This window comes from Centrocercus urophasianus, unplaced genomic scaffold (genome assembly GCF_019232065.1).
Source record: "Centrocercus urophasianus isolate 14NV4802_14NV808 unplaced genomic scaffold, USGS_Curo_1.0 seq_12, whole genome shotgun sequence".
In the NCBI taxonomy this organism is placed as follows: domain Eukaryota; kingdom Metazoa; phylum Chordata; class Aves; order Galliformes; family Phasianidae; genus Centrocercus; species Centrocercus urophasianus.
The window spans coordinates 36,605,995-36,622,168 of record NW_024884364.1 but is presented as its reverse complement, the minus strand read 5'-3'; the positions used below and the strand labels follow the sequence as shown (position 1 = coordinate 36,622,168).

General features: G+C 41.5%; 1 protein-coding gene across 1 annotated transcript; it reads right to left on the bottom strand.

Moving 5' to 3' along the window:
* Window positions 1-474: 474 nt before the first annotated feature.
* SRPX (sushi repeat containing protein X-linked) lies at window positions 475-15,603 on the bottom strand. The gene is given in 11 exon segments (XM_042810513.1): window positions 475-992; window positions 3,129-3,250; window positions 4,514-4,647; window positions 5,100-5,279; window positions 5,908-6,029; window positions 6,506-6,632; window positions 11,562-11,738; window positions 12,327-12,636; window positions 12,638-12,688; window positions 12,690-12,801; window positions 12,803-15,603. Coding segments are annotated over 11 exon segments (1,548 nt in total). The 5' UTR covers window positions 12,835-15,603; the 3' UTR covers window positions 475-811.
* Between the last annotated feature and the right edge of the window lie 571 nt (window positions 15,604-16,174).

Below are 16,174 nucleotides of genomic sequence, written 5' to 3'. Positions count from 1 at the left end.
AGTTTGGTCTGGAGAAGAGGAGGCTCAGGGGAGAGCTTACTGCTCTCTAGAACCACGTGAAAGGAGGATGTGGTGAGGTGAGTGTTGGCCTCTTCTCCCAGGTGACAGCGATAGGATGAGAGGGAATGGCCTCAAGTTGTGCCAGGAGAAGTTCTGGTTGGTTATTAGTGAGAACTTCTCAGGAGGAGCAGAGGGACAGTGGCACAGGCTGCCCAAGGAGGTGGTGGAGTCACCATCCCTGGAGGTGTTCAAGAGCCGTGTGGATGTGGCACTGAGGGATATGGTTAGTGATGGTTAGACTGGATAGATGGTCCTAGAGGTCTTTTGCAGCTTTCTACTGAAAGACACTGCTGGGTTGCTGTGCACTCGTAGCACAGACATTGACCTCTGATTTAAATTGTTGATCCAACTTCTACGTTAATCTCTAAACATTATAGCTAAGAGGACTTCTAGAGCACTATTTCTTTGCAAAACAATATTTTATTAATAAAAGACTTATAAAACGGAAGAAAGAATTTTACACTGAATGAAAAATCCAAAATAAACCCCAGGAGACGTACCTCAATTCTTTGATGTCTGTACAAGAAGTTCTATTGGGTAGTAATCCTACGTACACATTTCTCTAAAGATACTCTTTGAAAGTATAAAAAAGCATCATGCATACGCCCATGCAGAGCAGCTACACAGACATAATGATACACACAACAACTCTGTACATCAGTGATTAAAAAGCCATGCTTTCTGTAGCACCGAGGGAAGAATTATCTGGGTAAAAAATTCACTGACAAAATGCTAGCCCTGTAATTCTGAATTAAGGACATGACTGGCCGATTTCTGCTTGCAGTTTCATCTCTTCTTTTCTCAAGGGAAAATTGTCAATAAGTGCAAAGAGCTCAGCTGGTGTTGCTGGGAATGGGTAGCGTTCCTTGTCCATTCCATGCTTGTCCATCACCACAATGTTGAAATTATAATGAGGGATCCTCAACAACAGCCTATCCCAAGGGCAACAGGAAACAAGACAGAAGAGTATTTTCAGTATTAGTATACAGATATTGACTTAAAAAAAAAAAAAACAACCAAACAACCCAAACCATTCTATAATTCTATGGTATGATTCTATGATGGTGATGGAGCTTAAGAGTTACAGGTAGACAATTCTGTTTCTTTGCTGCCATGCAGTACAAAACCATGATGCGAAAAAGCAGAACAAAATGACTTAAGTCAGTTTTTGTTGCTTTCTGCTAGTAACTAATTTACCTGCTGGTAGCTCCAATTTAGGAAATCAAAAGCCAGCACTAATCAGGCCAGATCCCTTTCCTTCACAGTGGTAAAAATGAGTCATTTAAGCTCCTCAGTCATGCAGACAGTCAATGCCACTGCTGTGGAGAAAGGCATCTGTGAAGGAATGAGGTCAGGACAAGGAGGGTCTGTAGGGCACTGGATGGCAGTAAGGTTGTGAATCATAGAACCTGACCTTTTGTGCCTTTCACTACCCTATAATCTATTGCTCTGAAACTAAAATCGTTTTTGAAGCTAAGTTGTGGTGATAAGGGAGATAAGGACTGTGGTTTCTTAAGGAAAGTGCTTACCCTCTGCAAATGCTAATCCTTCTGAGTTTGGCAAAGTCTTAACCAGGGTAGTTGTGACTGGTTATTTTACTGAGTGCTAATGCTGGACAGCATCTATATTCAAGATTCTTAAGGGTGTGTTTCATTTGGATTAAGTGATTTCTTGGACTGGAATGCTATCTCATGCTCTGGTAGCATCAGAGTCTAGAACAAAAATCAAATTGAACACTAACTTCCACCGAGTGGAGATCAGGTTGTAAATTGTGTCAGTTTCTGAAATTGAAGGTTGAGGTGGGCAGCACAATGGGGCAGGAACAGGAGTGTTACCAGAGCTTATTTTGTACAGAGCCACAAGAAAATGTCTTCAACTTCAATCTAACTATTATATAAGGTGTGATGTTTTTTGGTTTGTTTTTTGTTTTAAGGAAAAAGAAGCTGGCTCTTTCTTTTATGGGGAAGAAATACTTTTTTTTTTTCTTTTTCTTCCCAATTCAAAAAACCTTTCAGACTTGTCAGAAGACTGAAAAAAGAACATTTTTTCTTGTCCCCAGTTAGAACTCACACCATTTTCTCAGGTATAGCACAGAAAATGCTGCCTAAAATGCTCCTGGACTTCTTTCCTTAAATTACTAGCACTTACCCTGCCAAATAGGCCTTCACTTTTAGCACTTGGAGTCTTCCCATCCCTAGGTAGTGCTGACACTTGAAATCTCCCTTTCAAGTGAGAACCAACTCCCTGCCAGTTCAAAACCAAGTCAAAACAGTTCAGACACCTCAGTAAAATTGATGAATGTCTGTCAGGCTGAGGAGGCTAAGATCATTTGTCCTCTGAAATCCTGTACATATCACACGGGACTGTACAGGGGACTTCAAAGAGCACCCACTGTTTACCTTCTGGCCTGACCACAGCCTCAAGCAGTACTGCAGAGATGAGGGGCTGGTGATCCTGCCTGGGGCTGTCCTTGCCAAGCGACTGCAGGTGGCTGGAACTGCATCAGCCCAATTCCAGCACAATACAAATGTGTTTGTAATCAGTGTTTTCCAGTGACAGTACCCAAAAACATAAAGGCATAACATCCTTCCATCCCTGGAGATGTTCAAGGCCAGGTTGGATTGGGCCCTGAGCAGCCTGAGCTGGTGGGGGGCAGCCCTGCCCCCAGCAGGGGTTGGAATGGGTGGGCTTTGAGGTCCCTTCCAGACCAAACCATTCTGTGATTCTACGATAAAGGGATACATAAAGGGATACACAGAGAGCTCACCTGAAGGAGCATCATTCATGGAACAAAAAGGCAAGAAAGACACAGCACTTGAGCCAGCTGATCCATAGCATGTTTAAATATGAAACATACCCTTAATTTCATAAATCACAAATGCCCAGCAATTTGTTTTAGCTCTTACAAGTTAAAAGAGAGTAAGTATTGAAACTTATTCATGAACATCTACTTATGATCCTAGCTCGGTACAGTAAAGATGCCTATTTAGATAATAAAATGCAGGAATTCAAAAACAATATATTGTATATGCTATAGCACACATAACAGTAGACAAACCTTACTTTACCTGAGTTGCAGTGCAAGTGAAGGGGGCAGCAGCTTTACACCTATTCTTCCTATCTGTGCTGGGAAGATACCAACCAACTCAACCACAGTAACATGTCGGAGGTCTAAGCCACACTGTGCTGGCTGGAAGAGTTGAAAGAAGGAAAGAGGTAGGTTAGCCATCAGAGGGAATGCAGTTGGCTGTTTGGCATGTGCTGTGAGTGTTCACACAGAATCTGAACTGCTCAAGTTAGTGAGATGGTTTAAGCTGAAATGAGTCCAGGGGCTATTAGATGAAGGATTCTAACACAACCACGACACAGAGAGCACCTAGGAGAAATGTAAACTTGTGTTGAATGACATTAAAAGATGCCAATTTGTTAAGTATTGTGCCAGTAATCTAATGGGGCAAGTGAAGCAAAGTACATGAAATGGAAGAAAACTTGACTAAGTATGTCAACTTGTTTTTCCAAGCAACGGAAGAGTAATATTGCCAGTAAAATTAGTATTTTAAACTACATCATTTCAATCAAAATATTTTATTTTCTTTCCCAGACAATCTTCTGTGGGGAAAGAAAAAAAAAAAAACAAACACAAAACCTTCTCATTTTGTTTTTAACACAACTTACTTCTTTAAGCCTGCGGTTAGAAATGTTATCACACTCATATTGAAATGACTGTTCATTCTGACTTTTGTTCCAGTTGTGGGAACAGAAACAAAGCATTTGCCACTATGAAAGAATACAGAACTGGCTGCTCTCCCTGCGGACACACATACATTTCTGAGCTGAGGTGTATTTAATCTAGCAATAACCCAAGTAGAAATATTATAGAAATATTTATATAAGAAAAACAAGTGCCAGTCTTTTTTTCTTTTTTTGTTACAAAATACCACAGTGGTATCTTCAGCATTCTGGGTGATTTTTATTTATGCTGAGCCTCTGGTCCCCTGTCTGCAGTACACAAGTTATTTCTAGAGCTTGTCACTTTTCTTCACACTGCAATTACAGACCCCATCAGCCTGGTTTGCATGAACTGTAACTCTGAAGCGCTGGATGTTTCTTCTTAACTCCTTTATGAAGTGAATGAGGGAATGACTATTAGATTACAGGTTTCATATTAATTAATGTTGAGAGGATGGAAAAGACTCAAAACTGCCTGGATTGAGTAACTAGTCAGTCAGTGGCAGTACAGTCCAGAATAGAGTTGAAGTGGAAAACAGGGAGCTCAGGCACACATAAAAAGGATTAATCCAGAAGCACTACCACTTCTGCAAAATCCTCTACTGTTCAAAACATAGTAGCTGATGTTTGCTGGTTTATATCAACAGCAGAGCTTATCCTATCATGTGTCTAAAGAAAAAAAATAGCTACAACCCCCTGCAACCCACCCTGGACTGCATTTTACCTGCAGCATTCCCAACTGCATCCTGTAGAAGAAGTTGGCTGCAGTAGGAGTTGAAATAATTAGCAGTCTCCGCTTCTCATAAAATTGATCCAGAAGTGCAGCTGCAGTCCTCACATTCACATTAATATTCATGGCTAGAATGAAATTTAAAAGAGAAGTTACAGAGAATACTAAAACCAGAACTATTTCTAAAAGGATGAACAAGTGTCAGATACCAGAAACACAGGAACAAGAGAATAATAAAGAAGAAACGGCTGAAACGGCCTCGTTGAAGCCAACTATTTTATCTGAAGCTGTAATCTGGCTTACAAAATGGTTTGACTGCAGTAGGTGAAGTTCTGTATAAAGACCTAGGCTGAAACACACTATCAGTTGTAAGGCACCATCATTATTCCAGGAACAGAACAGCCAAAGGTGGCACATGCTTCAGATCTAAGGGTGAATTGGCAAGAAACATTAAGATGTTTTTTTTATCTGCGTGGCATTAAAGTTTGTAGTTGTGTTTGATCCCAACCCTCTTCTCCAATTCTCACTTCTGTGAGAACCATCATAGCCCTTTCAGTAAAGTAGCAAAATACTCACTTACGTGCACAGGTTGGCTCCACTCCTGACCACCCCAAATTGTACTGGCACACTCTAGCTGGGCTGCCTTGTAGCTCATAGCCTCCAATGCAGGAAAATTCACACATAGCACCATAGTTATTTCCATCACCTGAACACTTGATGTAGCCATTATCTGGAGCATTTAACTTCACACAGCGCCTGACTTTAAGAAAGACAAGATATGGAGGGGAAAAAAAATGGCAGGGCACAAATCATAGCTAACAGAATACCAATATGGAAGGTATTTTTTATTTTTGCTGTCTCTATTATGAAAGTCAAGTATGTAATAAGACTGACCAAATAAAAGCTCTTCTTAGTATCATATGTAAACTGAAAGGATGCAGATATCGAGGTGTGTGTATGTCACAGTGGTAAATGGTAACAAATGGCCATAGGGGCACAAAGAGATCTCATCATGTTCACAGATTCAATTGCAGATTTCAAGACCTGGACTTGTGAAAAGGTAACTTTTCTTGACAGATGGGAGGCACAGCTGAAAAACTCCTTCAGCTACTTGATTCAGCAGTTGACATTTTCAACAGTATGGAGGAGGGTGGATCACTAGAGCCTCTTCTTGACTTGCAGCATGCCAGGTGCACACCCTGCTGTGGGTCTGGCCATCAGGGACTCAAGCAAGATGGTACACTAAGTTGCATAGTCAATATAAATTTTAAATAGATGTTTGTGTGCATAGGCACAGACAATTACAGAGATAGGGACATTTCTAAAACTGCCTACTAGGCCAGGTACATATCAGTAACTGTGTTTGTAGTGTAAAAGATCATTCTTACCTCTGACTTTAACAAGGAATTTGCAAGTGCCCTTATTTTCAGCTCTGTCATACACAGTATACTGGATTTTGTGGTCGCCTTCTGGAAAATGTGACCCTGGTGGCAGGCCTTTCAAAATAACACTAAAACAGGAAATAAAACGGGACAGGCATCCATAAATTCACTGGTATTTTCCTACTTCCAACACTGTAAAAGCCTAAAGAGTGAAGTCCGGAGCACGCTGAGCTTGTCTGGCCATTCTACATGGCTGAAAAATGAGAGTAAGCACAGGCACAGGAAGAAGCTGCATAGCAGGGACCAGGTCAGTCATACATGCTGCCACCAGCCCCACTCTTTAATGAAAAGATCCCGTTCCACTGACAAAATGGGAGCAGAGCAGTCAGGACCTGCTTGCTACTTTTAAGACAGTTCATAGTGTAGCTGAGCATAACATAATGCCCCCAAAAAGTGAAGTTTCCATTTCTTTATACAAGAAAAAACTGAAACGGCTCATCCTATTTCTTTTCTTCCATGAGTAATCCCCAGCCAAGACTGTAGTCACTCATCCAACAAGTCTGTATGGGATATTTCCCACAGACATCTATGGATTTCTACCTACTCTGTCAAAATGCCATCAGCGGTGTCCCTTCCCTCCGGGGTATCCCAGAATACTCTGGCCGTCAACTTGTTGGGCTCCGCAGTTTTCTCCTTCACGCTTGGACACTGGATTCTCGGAGGCTCTGTATCTGTTGAAACAAACCTCAGAGAAATGGGCACCTTTGCATCTGTTAGAGCTGCTCCTTTTCTTCACAGTCACCGTCCTGCTGTCAGAGTAACCTCAGGCCACGTTCAGCTGGCTTCTTCAACACCAGAGCTGACCCAACCAATGCAAGTGAAGCCTGTGCTTCTCATCTTTTTGGAACAAGAGCAATAGATGACACTGACCCTCATCCCCATCACACCCTTCCCCACCCTTCCTGCCCCCCCAAAAAAGAATGAAAACTTAGTTTTATGTAAATTTACTTGAATAGCGATGAATTAAAGCTTCACTTAGCCTTGAACTGTAAGGAAAGATGCTTAAGACTGTACCCACAGAGCCTGGACCTTCTGTTCATCTGCTCTGCCTCTCCTTGTGCAGCTGTGCAGAGGCTACTGTGATTAAGTACATTCATTAAGCACTGAACAGAGATCTGCTTCTGTGTGTTAACTTTGCATGTAACGTGTGTTAACTTTGCTTGTTGGTTATTTTTCCTGCAGCAGTGTCAAAAGAGAAATAACACAAAACTGACAAAATTGTCATTTCTGTTGAGGATTACTCCTAGATTATTTTATCAGGTAATTCTTATAATAATGCCTTACTGATAATAAATGAATAACAAAGCACATCAAGTACGTTTTGAAAGCTTGATTAAGTGCTACCAGAACACTGACTATTATTAAGGAGTACAAGAACAGCAGTGATCATAAAGAATGCTGGTGATGCTGGATAAAGGTGACACGTAACTGCTTGCCTTTCTTTGCTATTACTACTATACCAGAAAACCAAGTCTAAACATCATAACAATTATTAAAACATCCACGTCTAATTACTTAATCTTTGGTTTTTCGATCATCTCTTGAGCTATGCCCAAAATAAAGCCTAAATACATGAAGTCACACTTAAAAATAACCAACAAGACAGGATTGCTCTTTACCTGCAAGTGGATGACAATCTCTAAAACACTGCTCAAATTTAAAGGGTGGCAGGCCTTGATTTCTCATTTGCATGACAAACACAAAGCAAAATCTTTCAATTATAAGAAATGAGAAAAGGTTTGGATCTTTATAAAGCAACAAATACATCAAATAACTCTACACACCTTCATAGAAAACTGTCTATTGCTTCAAAGCAACTGTGTGTTGCTTTAGTGTATCAGTTTAATGGTGGCAAGTGCAGCGCTGTCGTACTCCCTTCAAGCTTTGATAGTATTCCAGGAACTTGACAACCTCCAAAGCTGGCTTCTTCTGGGTTTTTTTTGTTTGTTTGTTTTTTGTTCGTTTTTTTTTTTTTGTAAGAACAGAGTATTCCTTCAACCCTGAGTGCTTTGTGAGACACTTCATGGCAGCTCTGCCCTCCTCTACAAAACTACATAGCTCTCAGTAATCCACTGCCAAATAAAGGTGAAAACTAAGCAGATCTTACCAAGTCCACTTGCACGCCTGTTGACTTTGCTGTGGCTACAGCTCAGCACCATGGTATTGAATGTATCAATTAAATAAAAGTAGTGATGGTACAAAAGTCAGAATGGCATTTAAGACCCAGTGCTTTAAGAACTTCATTCATTCAAAAGCTTATTCCATCATTTAGCACAGAGCAGACCAGCTGGCACAAACCAGCTCAGAAAGACACATCACAAAGACAAACAACGCAGTTACTGCAGGAATAAAACCATCAGGCACCCTTTGGAGGAAGCCGTAAGACTGCTGACCGCCGGGGAGGGTTCAGCAGAGGGGAAAAGAGACCCTGGAAGTTGTGAATTGTCACAGACTGTCTTGTGGCAAATATCCTGGGCAGGGTTGGAGGCAGGATGCTTTGCAGGGCACTCTGACCTCATATGGTTGTTCTTAACACTTTTACTGCTGTGTCACTACTGAAAGAACGATGGCACTTCAAACTGATTTATTTAAGCTGTGTGTCTTAATGGATGTGAACTTAATGGATGAGTCCTGCCAGAAAGGTTTACATCCTAGCCAAGGAAACTGAATTTCCACAGAGAAAAATTGCAGCCATTCAGCCACTACTCTTCCTATGTTCTTGTCAACTGTTGCTTTTCTTGGCTTCCCAGCAATGACTGGTATGCTGCCCTATGCTCAGAAGAGGTTGCAGAAATCACAGAATATCCAATGTTGAAAGGGATCCATTAGCACCATCAAGTCCAACTCCTGCCTCCACACAGGACCACCCAAAAATCAGAGTTGCCCAGACCTTTCTTGAACTCTAGCAACTTAAGTGGTCAGTTAGCAGAGGAGTATTCAATTTTAAAGCTGTCTTTTGAACTTCGTTGAGAAATATGTTTTCAAAATAGCTTTTACATTTACATTTCTTCTCTTCTACGTACGAATGGCTGTATTAGCAATATCAACAATGAAATGAAAAGATCTTGTTGACTGCATTTCTCATAGTCTGCTATTTGCTTGTGAGCAGGGACTTAGTGGGACAGAAAGAGAAGGGATGGTATTAAATGGCCAGTGAGTCTGCTGTTGCATACAAACCCTCTTATTAGTGCTTGATGGCTGGAAGCTAGCTCAAAAACATTACTGTGTGTCAAAAACATAAAGAGAGGAAAAGACTGGAAATCATGAAAGGGTAAATGAAAAACACCATTCTGCCCTCCACAAGGCACTGTTCTGTATTTCAAAGCATCCATTATCACTGCCTGTATAATTAATGACTCAGAGTGCAAAGCTTGTTTCAGACATCAGTAGTTGAAAGCTGTTAATCACCTATCAGTACAATCTTCCTAGGATGTGAAAAGAATGACTTAGCATGGTGACAGCCATTTACCACAACCTCTGCTATAACAGCAGCAGGAAATGAAACCTTCATTGAAGGAAAAAAAAAAAAAGAAAAAAGAAAAAAGAAAAGTGATATTTTTCACTCTTTGAGAAGAAAATCCCTATTTCAGTCTGTGTTACAGTGAATTAAAGACACAATGGAAAAACTATTCAAAAATCATTCATTGGCATTTTTAGTTAACTGATAGCTGAATCAGCTATACTTTGGACTTTCTCCTTCTGTTCAGCATCATGAAGAATATCATTCCTCTTATAGGAGGGAGAGGGGACACGTGCTTTGTTAGAAGTTAATATCCACTGTCTATAAGGGCTCCCATAAGCAACTGCTAAAACACACCTAATTTTCTTGAAGAAAAACAGTCTCTTTTTCCTCCTTTTAATGGAAAAGGTACCACAGGCAACAACAGTTGTTTGATCTTACATTGACCTTCTATACTGCTGTGAACTCCAAGTATTTTTGTGCAAAATTGCTTAGCAGTGCAATTACAGTATTAAAGCTCAGAGGAAAGCCCCTTGTATTTTCAACAGTTATAAATTCAGCTCTGTGGTAATTCTGCCACACTTGATGCCAATATCTACAGTGTCCACAGACCTCTTTGCCGCCCAGCGATATGAACTTCACATGTAATCACAGGCATGGGATGGTAGCATCCCTTATGAATCACAGAACTGTAGAGTATTCTGAGTTTGAAAGGACCCACAAGGTCCTTTCAAATCAGGAAGAGCATCTGTTCAGCTGGTTCTCTTCTGCCCAATTCACTAACAGTTTTTCTGTACTACTGAACCACGCTAAGATTAATCAGACTGCATTATGCTATTAAGGTCATGCCTGGTCACAAACAATTCCTATCTTACCTGTCAAGAATTTTATTAAGCAGCTTGCTAACTGCTTAACTCACTGCGTATGTGCAAAAACAGTGTGCACACAAGGTTTGAAAGGGTCTTCCCCATACTATGTGGTATTACCAAAACTTAAATAATGCTGTTACTTGGTTACTTTGGATTTGTAATCATATCCTATGCAATAACCGACCTGCATTGATGGACTAAAAAAGAAGTGGATGTGCAACCCTAAGCTTCTCTTATTTTTGCCTAAGGTAAACTCAGGCAAAAAATTTTCTACAACACCAGTCAGCATCTTCAGCAATAAGCATGCTGATACCAAAAACAGATGAGGCTCTGAAAGAGCCAGGAAATACAGAAAGCATTTAATGATTCCCAAACTTAAAAGGATTCTTCTTCCTCCACCCACACCACAAAGAAGGACATGGCTCATTTCTGTAAACAAAAACGACACCACAAACAGGCTGGACCTAAGAAGCAGAATTATTCATACATTTGTACAACAAGTAACAGGAAAACTAAAAAAAATCTCCAAATATAAAGCCAGAATGGAGAGACTCCAAGCCTGTTTACTAACCTAGAGTAAGCAACAGGAACTTTGAGGAAAACCAAGACACCACACACAAAAAAACACTGAGCACAAATATCCTGCCACCTACAAGCTCAGATTACTGGTAGCCAAGTCAGATAGCTGAACAGCTTTTCTTTGTGGGCAGCTGCTGAACCTTCCCAGAAAAAGCAGCAGCAGAGACTTCACTGCCTATCTGCCAAATCTTGTCAGTTGGAAGAAGTTAACTCTTGTTATTTGTTTCTATCCTGATTGATTTACGGATATAAAAACCAATTGTACCAGCTGAGATTCCCAGGATATTGGTGACTAAATAATGGAAATTGCTGGTAAAACTCATGTGAACTACATTAAGACTAGATTGCTATAGTCACCATCATGGTGACTACAGTCCATCCATATTCTCTGGGTATAGCCAGAAGACCACGATACCAAGAAACAAATGCAAGAGGGGGGCATCAGAAAAAAGGGGCCAGTGTCCAATCTGCGTAGGGAACTATCACAATGCAGACAAAGCATACTATTTTGAAGCACTGGCACAGCTGCCCAGAGAAGCTGTGGTGCCCCATCCCTGGAGGCTCAAGGCCAGGTTGGATGGGGCCCTGGGCAGCCTGAGCTGGTGGGGGGGCAGCCCTGCCCATGGCAGGGGTTGGGGCAGCATGGGCTGTGAGGTCCTTTCCAACCCAAAACATTCTGTGATTCTACTTACCCACGCAGGAAGCTGGCCGGCCGCTCCAAGCTTTGCTGTCCATGCATGTCACTATGCGGTCGCCTTTCAGCTGGTACCCTGGTGAGCAGTAGTACTCACACCTGGAGCCAAAGTAGGCACCATCCAAGCACTTGAAGCCCCCATTGGTTGGCATGGAGAGCGTGGGGCAGCGCTTCTCTGAAATGGAGAAGAGAGAGTTCTGAAAACCTGTTAATACTCCCTTAGAATAATGTCCCCGAGGTGTTGCAGAGAAGTAAAGGTGCAGCTACCAAGCAAATCCCCACATGAGGTTTTTGCACTTTTCTTATTTATCATCTTTCAAATTTAATTTTACACGCACATTAGCCCAATGCAGTATTTATATGAGAGAGAGCACGTACATGTCTTACATTTTACTGCAAGATATTTTACTGCAAGAGCCCACTTAGGCACCTGATAAAAATTGCATCAGCTTACAAAGTCCACAATGGAGAATTTTCTAAAGAAGTTTTAAGGTTCTTTTCATAAAATTCTTCCCACAAATAAAAATCTTACACTTGTAATATGTTGTCCTCTTTGCTTTCCACTTCACTTGTGATACTTATCACACCACGTACCACTGCAAGACTTTTAGATGACAAGCCTGTCTACACTGCCTATGACTAAAATAAGATAACCACCAAAGATGACTGTTTCGTCTTGTTAGTACTTAGGACTCTCAGGTTTCAGCTACACTGAATACAAAGATGAGCAGAGCTCAGTGTCTGCTGCATTGGCACTACTTACGTTTGCACAGCACTTTCCCAGACCAGCGTTTGCTTGACTGACAGATGAGCTGCTGAGGGCCATGCAGTTCATAGCCTTTCTGACAACGAATATCACATCTTGTCCCCAGTACATTCTTGTAATATTCCCCTTGAGGTGTCCTGCAGTTTGCATAACCATGTTTCACCTTAATGGGAGAGCACCATGGTGTTTCTAGCACAGAGAACAACAAAATTAAATGTACATAGTACTTCACAAAATGTAAAAGGTCAGACAGGAATGTAAAAGCATCTTCTTCATACAAGGTCACAAGAAGAATCAGATGAAAAAAATATATCATTCAAAAAGTCAGTGATCCTCAAAAGAGGAGACATAACAGCACAGCAAGGGGTACTCAGTACTTACACATCTGTAGGTCAGGTCTTCAAATACTGGTGGCTCTTTTTTATCCCAAACGTTAAAGATCATAGTCAATAGATTAGGGCAGGAGGTGTTGGTTTTTTTGTCCATGGAATAAGTGTGCCACCATGTGGACATCTTGATGACAGACAGATCTTTCTTGTTTTTAAACTGGGAAATCTAACATTGTGACACAAGTTTGCATCAGTGACAGACTTGGTCTGACTGTAGCTGTAATCTTTGCAACATGTAGCTCTCCTGCTGCCTACAGAAACAGTGATTTATGCAATAGAGAACTTTGCCTTAGATGAACTCTACAACAGGTCAACCTCTACAACGTTTAGAAAGGATGTCACCTTCCTAAATTGCATTATCAGTAAAATCAAGCCTGCACGTATACACCCTTCTCACACCAGATCAACCGTTCAGGGTTTAAGTTTGGCTCTGGTTTTGCAATATTAATTTCCAAGTTAGCACTCAGGGTTAAAGCTGGAGTGAAAAGTCTACACCTTTACAGCCCTCAGTGGTTCTCTGGTGCCACACAGAAACATTCACATACTCATAGGATCACTAACATAAAATAGCCTTCTACCAGCAAAGCTGGGCACAATCATTGCCATGATCAAACCTGAAGGGAAGTGTCCAATCTAGCAGATTAACTGAAGAGCTCTCAAGACAGATCTAAACGTATTCTGTTCTTTTTGGTAGAAATTCTCAGCATCCAACTGCAAAGTGTGCATTCCAGCACAACACATGGATTGGACAAGACTAAAACCTGTACCTCTTCCTATCAAATTCTTCAGAGAGTGTCAGTGCTTGTTTATGATCATACACATAGCGCACGTGCATAAAAAAAGGAACACTCTTCACCTCAAAGATGGGTGAAGGACCACCTTTTCCCTAAAAAACAAGGAAACATGGCTCTGAGTACATGAATTGCCTTCTTGCTGCTCCTGGATGCAGGACAGCAGCATGGATGCATCTGCCAAATGAGAGAAAAGATGGAGTTGTGCTGGGACTTGGTGACTAATGCTTCTGCCAGAGTTGTGGGAAAAGGGAAACACAAGTGCAGATGAAACTGTATTTTTAGTAATTGATCAGAACTTCAAAGTAGTCATGAGGTGTGGAGGATTTATCCTCATACTGGGATACTGATGGGTGCAGTATCAAATAAAGACTTCTGCTTCACAGGCAAAGATTTGGAACCTTTGTTGAGCTTTGACAGCAGCACAGATGAAGAAAGCACTGGGTTTTGTGCTCTGGGCAGCTTTTCAGTAGCAGTTTCTGACCCAAGCAGTGACTAAGTCTGCTGCTTCTCAGCTCCAAGACTTGAAAAGGACAGACCCAGGGGGATGGAAGGACTGTAAGGCAAAAGAGCTGACAGCTCCTGAAGTCCTGTGTGACATGCAGCAGCAGATGAGACATGCAGGGACTTACAGAAGACTACAAGAGATACAATAACAACCAAAAAAGAAAAAAAAAAAAGAAGAAAAAAGATCTAGAGAAAGAGTTTTAGCCTTCATCTTCACCAGCTCACAGCAGACACTTAAAAATAACTTCTGGAAAAAAAAAAGAGCACTTTGGCAGATGTTCACTTCTAGCTCTTCATTCACATAGTGGTTAGGTACATGTTCTACACAATTGGGATCAGCTTCAAATACAAAAAGCAATACAGTCTGTAATAGTTTGTATTCAGTGTAGAATGCCTCCAGGCCTTGTTTGCACTTTCCCAACGGAAACTGGATTTTCCACCTACGTTTTGCTGTGTCAGCCCTGGAGAAACAGAAAGAGCACTTTGAGGATGGGCATCACAGACTCATTATCAGACTATTGCCCTGTTCAACAGCGTTGAAGGGACACAACTTGAGGATTGTTTTCATCCCAGTTAGCAAGGCAATTTGGAGCAAATCATGATATTTATGCTTAAGGTGTCATACAGATATCAAGTGCAAACGAGCACGACTGATTTCCTTCATAAAGGGCATTAAGATGTACACTTGGCAATGCAACCAGGTGGCCAACCAAAAAAGCAAATCAGCTGTTCTGAGTATTGCAAACAGCCTGAGCTTTTTTTAGAAATATTGCAGCTGTAAGTAGACAGCTGCCTGTATATTTAGAAAAAAAGAAGAAAAAAAATGGCTAGCAGCTAACAAATGCAATTTACTGCACAAAATGAAAACTGAAAAACATCAGCAACAAAAATCTTGATGCAGTTTTCTGGCAGTTATGGTGGTCTACAGAAACAAAGCAAGGCTCCTAGGGAGAGGTAGCACATCTTTTATCAGACCAAATAGTACTGCTAGAAATAAAAACAAAAACAGACCTGCTTTTGGATGCAGATAGCTTGAAGAGCTTAGAGGGAACATCTCTTTGATCTAAAATATTATTATTCCTACTCCAGAACTGAAAGCGATTAGAAGAAAGTCAGTGAGGCAGGCGAAGGGGGCAAGAATCTGGGTTTGGAACCACTGATATCGCTGAATCAAACCCAGTGAACTTGAAAAGCTTTTGTGCCTGAACACACATCAAACGATACAACAAAGTTTTACATCAAAGCCTGTTTATTTTTAAGTGAAGGCACATACTGTTTTTCAAAGGCTAAGCAGCTACATGTAGTATTTAAGGAATATTAGGGTTGGTTAGGGCCTGGAGAGGTCATGCATCTCCGTCTGGGACAAGACCAGCCCTGTTTCTGAAGAATTTGGAAATAGAAAAAGTTACAGGTCTCTCAGGCATCTCTTCAGGAGTTTCACTGGGGCTCTGTGCAAGCAAATAAAATTATAGGTACTAGTTCTGATGCAATGTTTTTATGCTTAGTAGACAGCTTGCACCGCTCCTTAGTGATAAGATCCAAGCCCAGATACAGGTTGGGAGGAGAATGGCTTGAAAGTAGCCTTAAGGAGAAAAAATTGGGGGTCCTGGTTGATGAAAGACTCAACATGAGCTGGCAATGTGCACCTGCTGCCCAGAAGGCCAACCATGTCCTGGGTTGCATCAAGAGAAGCATGACCAGCAGATTGAGGGAGGTGGTTCTGTCCCTCTACTCTGCTCTTGTGAGACTCCACCTGTAGTACTGCATTCAGGTTTAGCATTCTGGGGCTCCCAACGCAAGAAGGACATGGAGTTGTTGGAGCAGGTCCAGAGGAGAGCCATGAAGATGAAGAGGGGGCTGGAGCACCTCCCCTATGAGGACAGGCTGTGAGAGCTTGGGCTGTGAAGCCTGGAGAAGAGAAGACTCCAAGGAGACCTCATAGCAGCCTGCCAGTACCTGAAGGGGGCCTACAGAAAAGCTGGGGAGGGACTTTTAAGAAGGGCTGGCAGCTACAGGATGAGTGGAAATGGCTTCAAACTGGAAGAGGGTAGACATTAGATACTAGTTATTAAGAAGACATCCTTTACTATGAAGATGATGAGACACTGGAACAGGTTGCCCAGTGAGGTAGTGATTGCCCCAGACCTGGAGGTGTTCA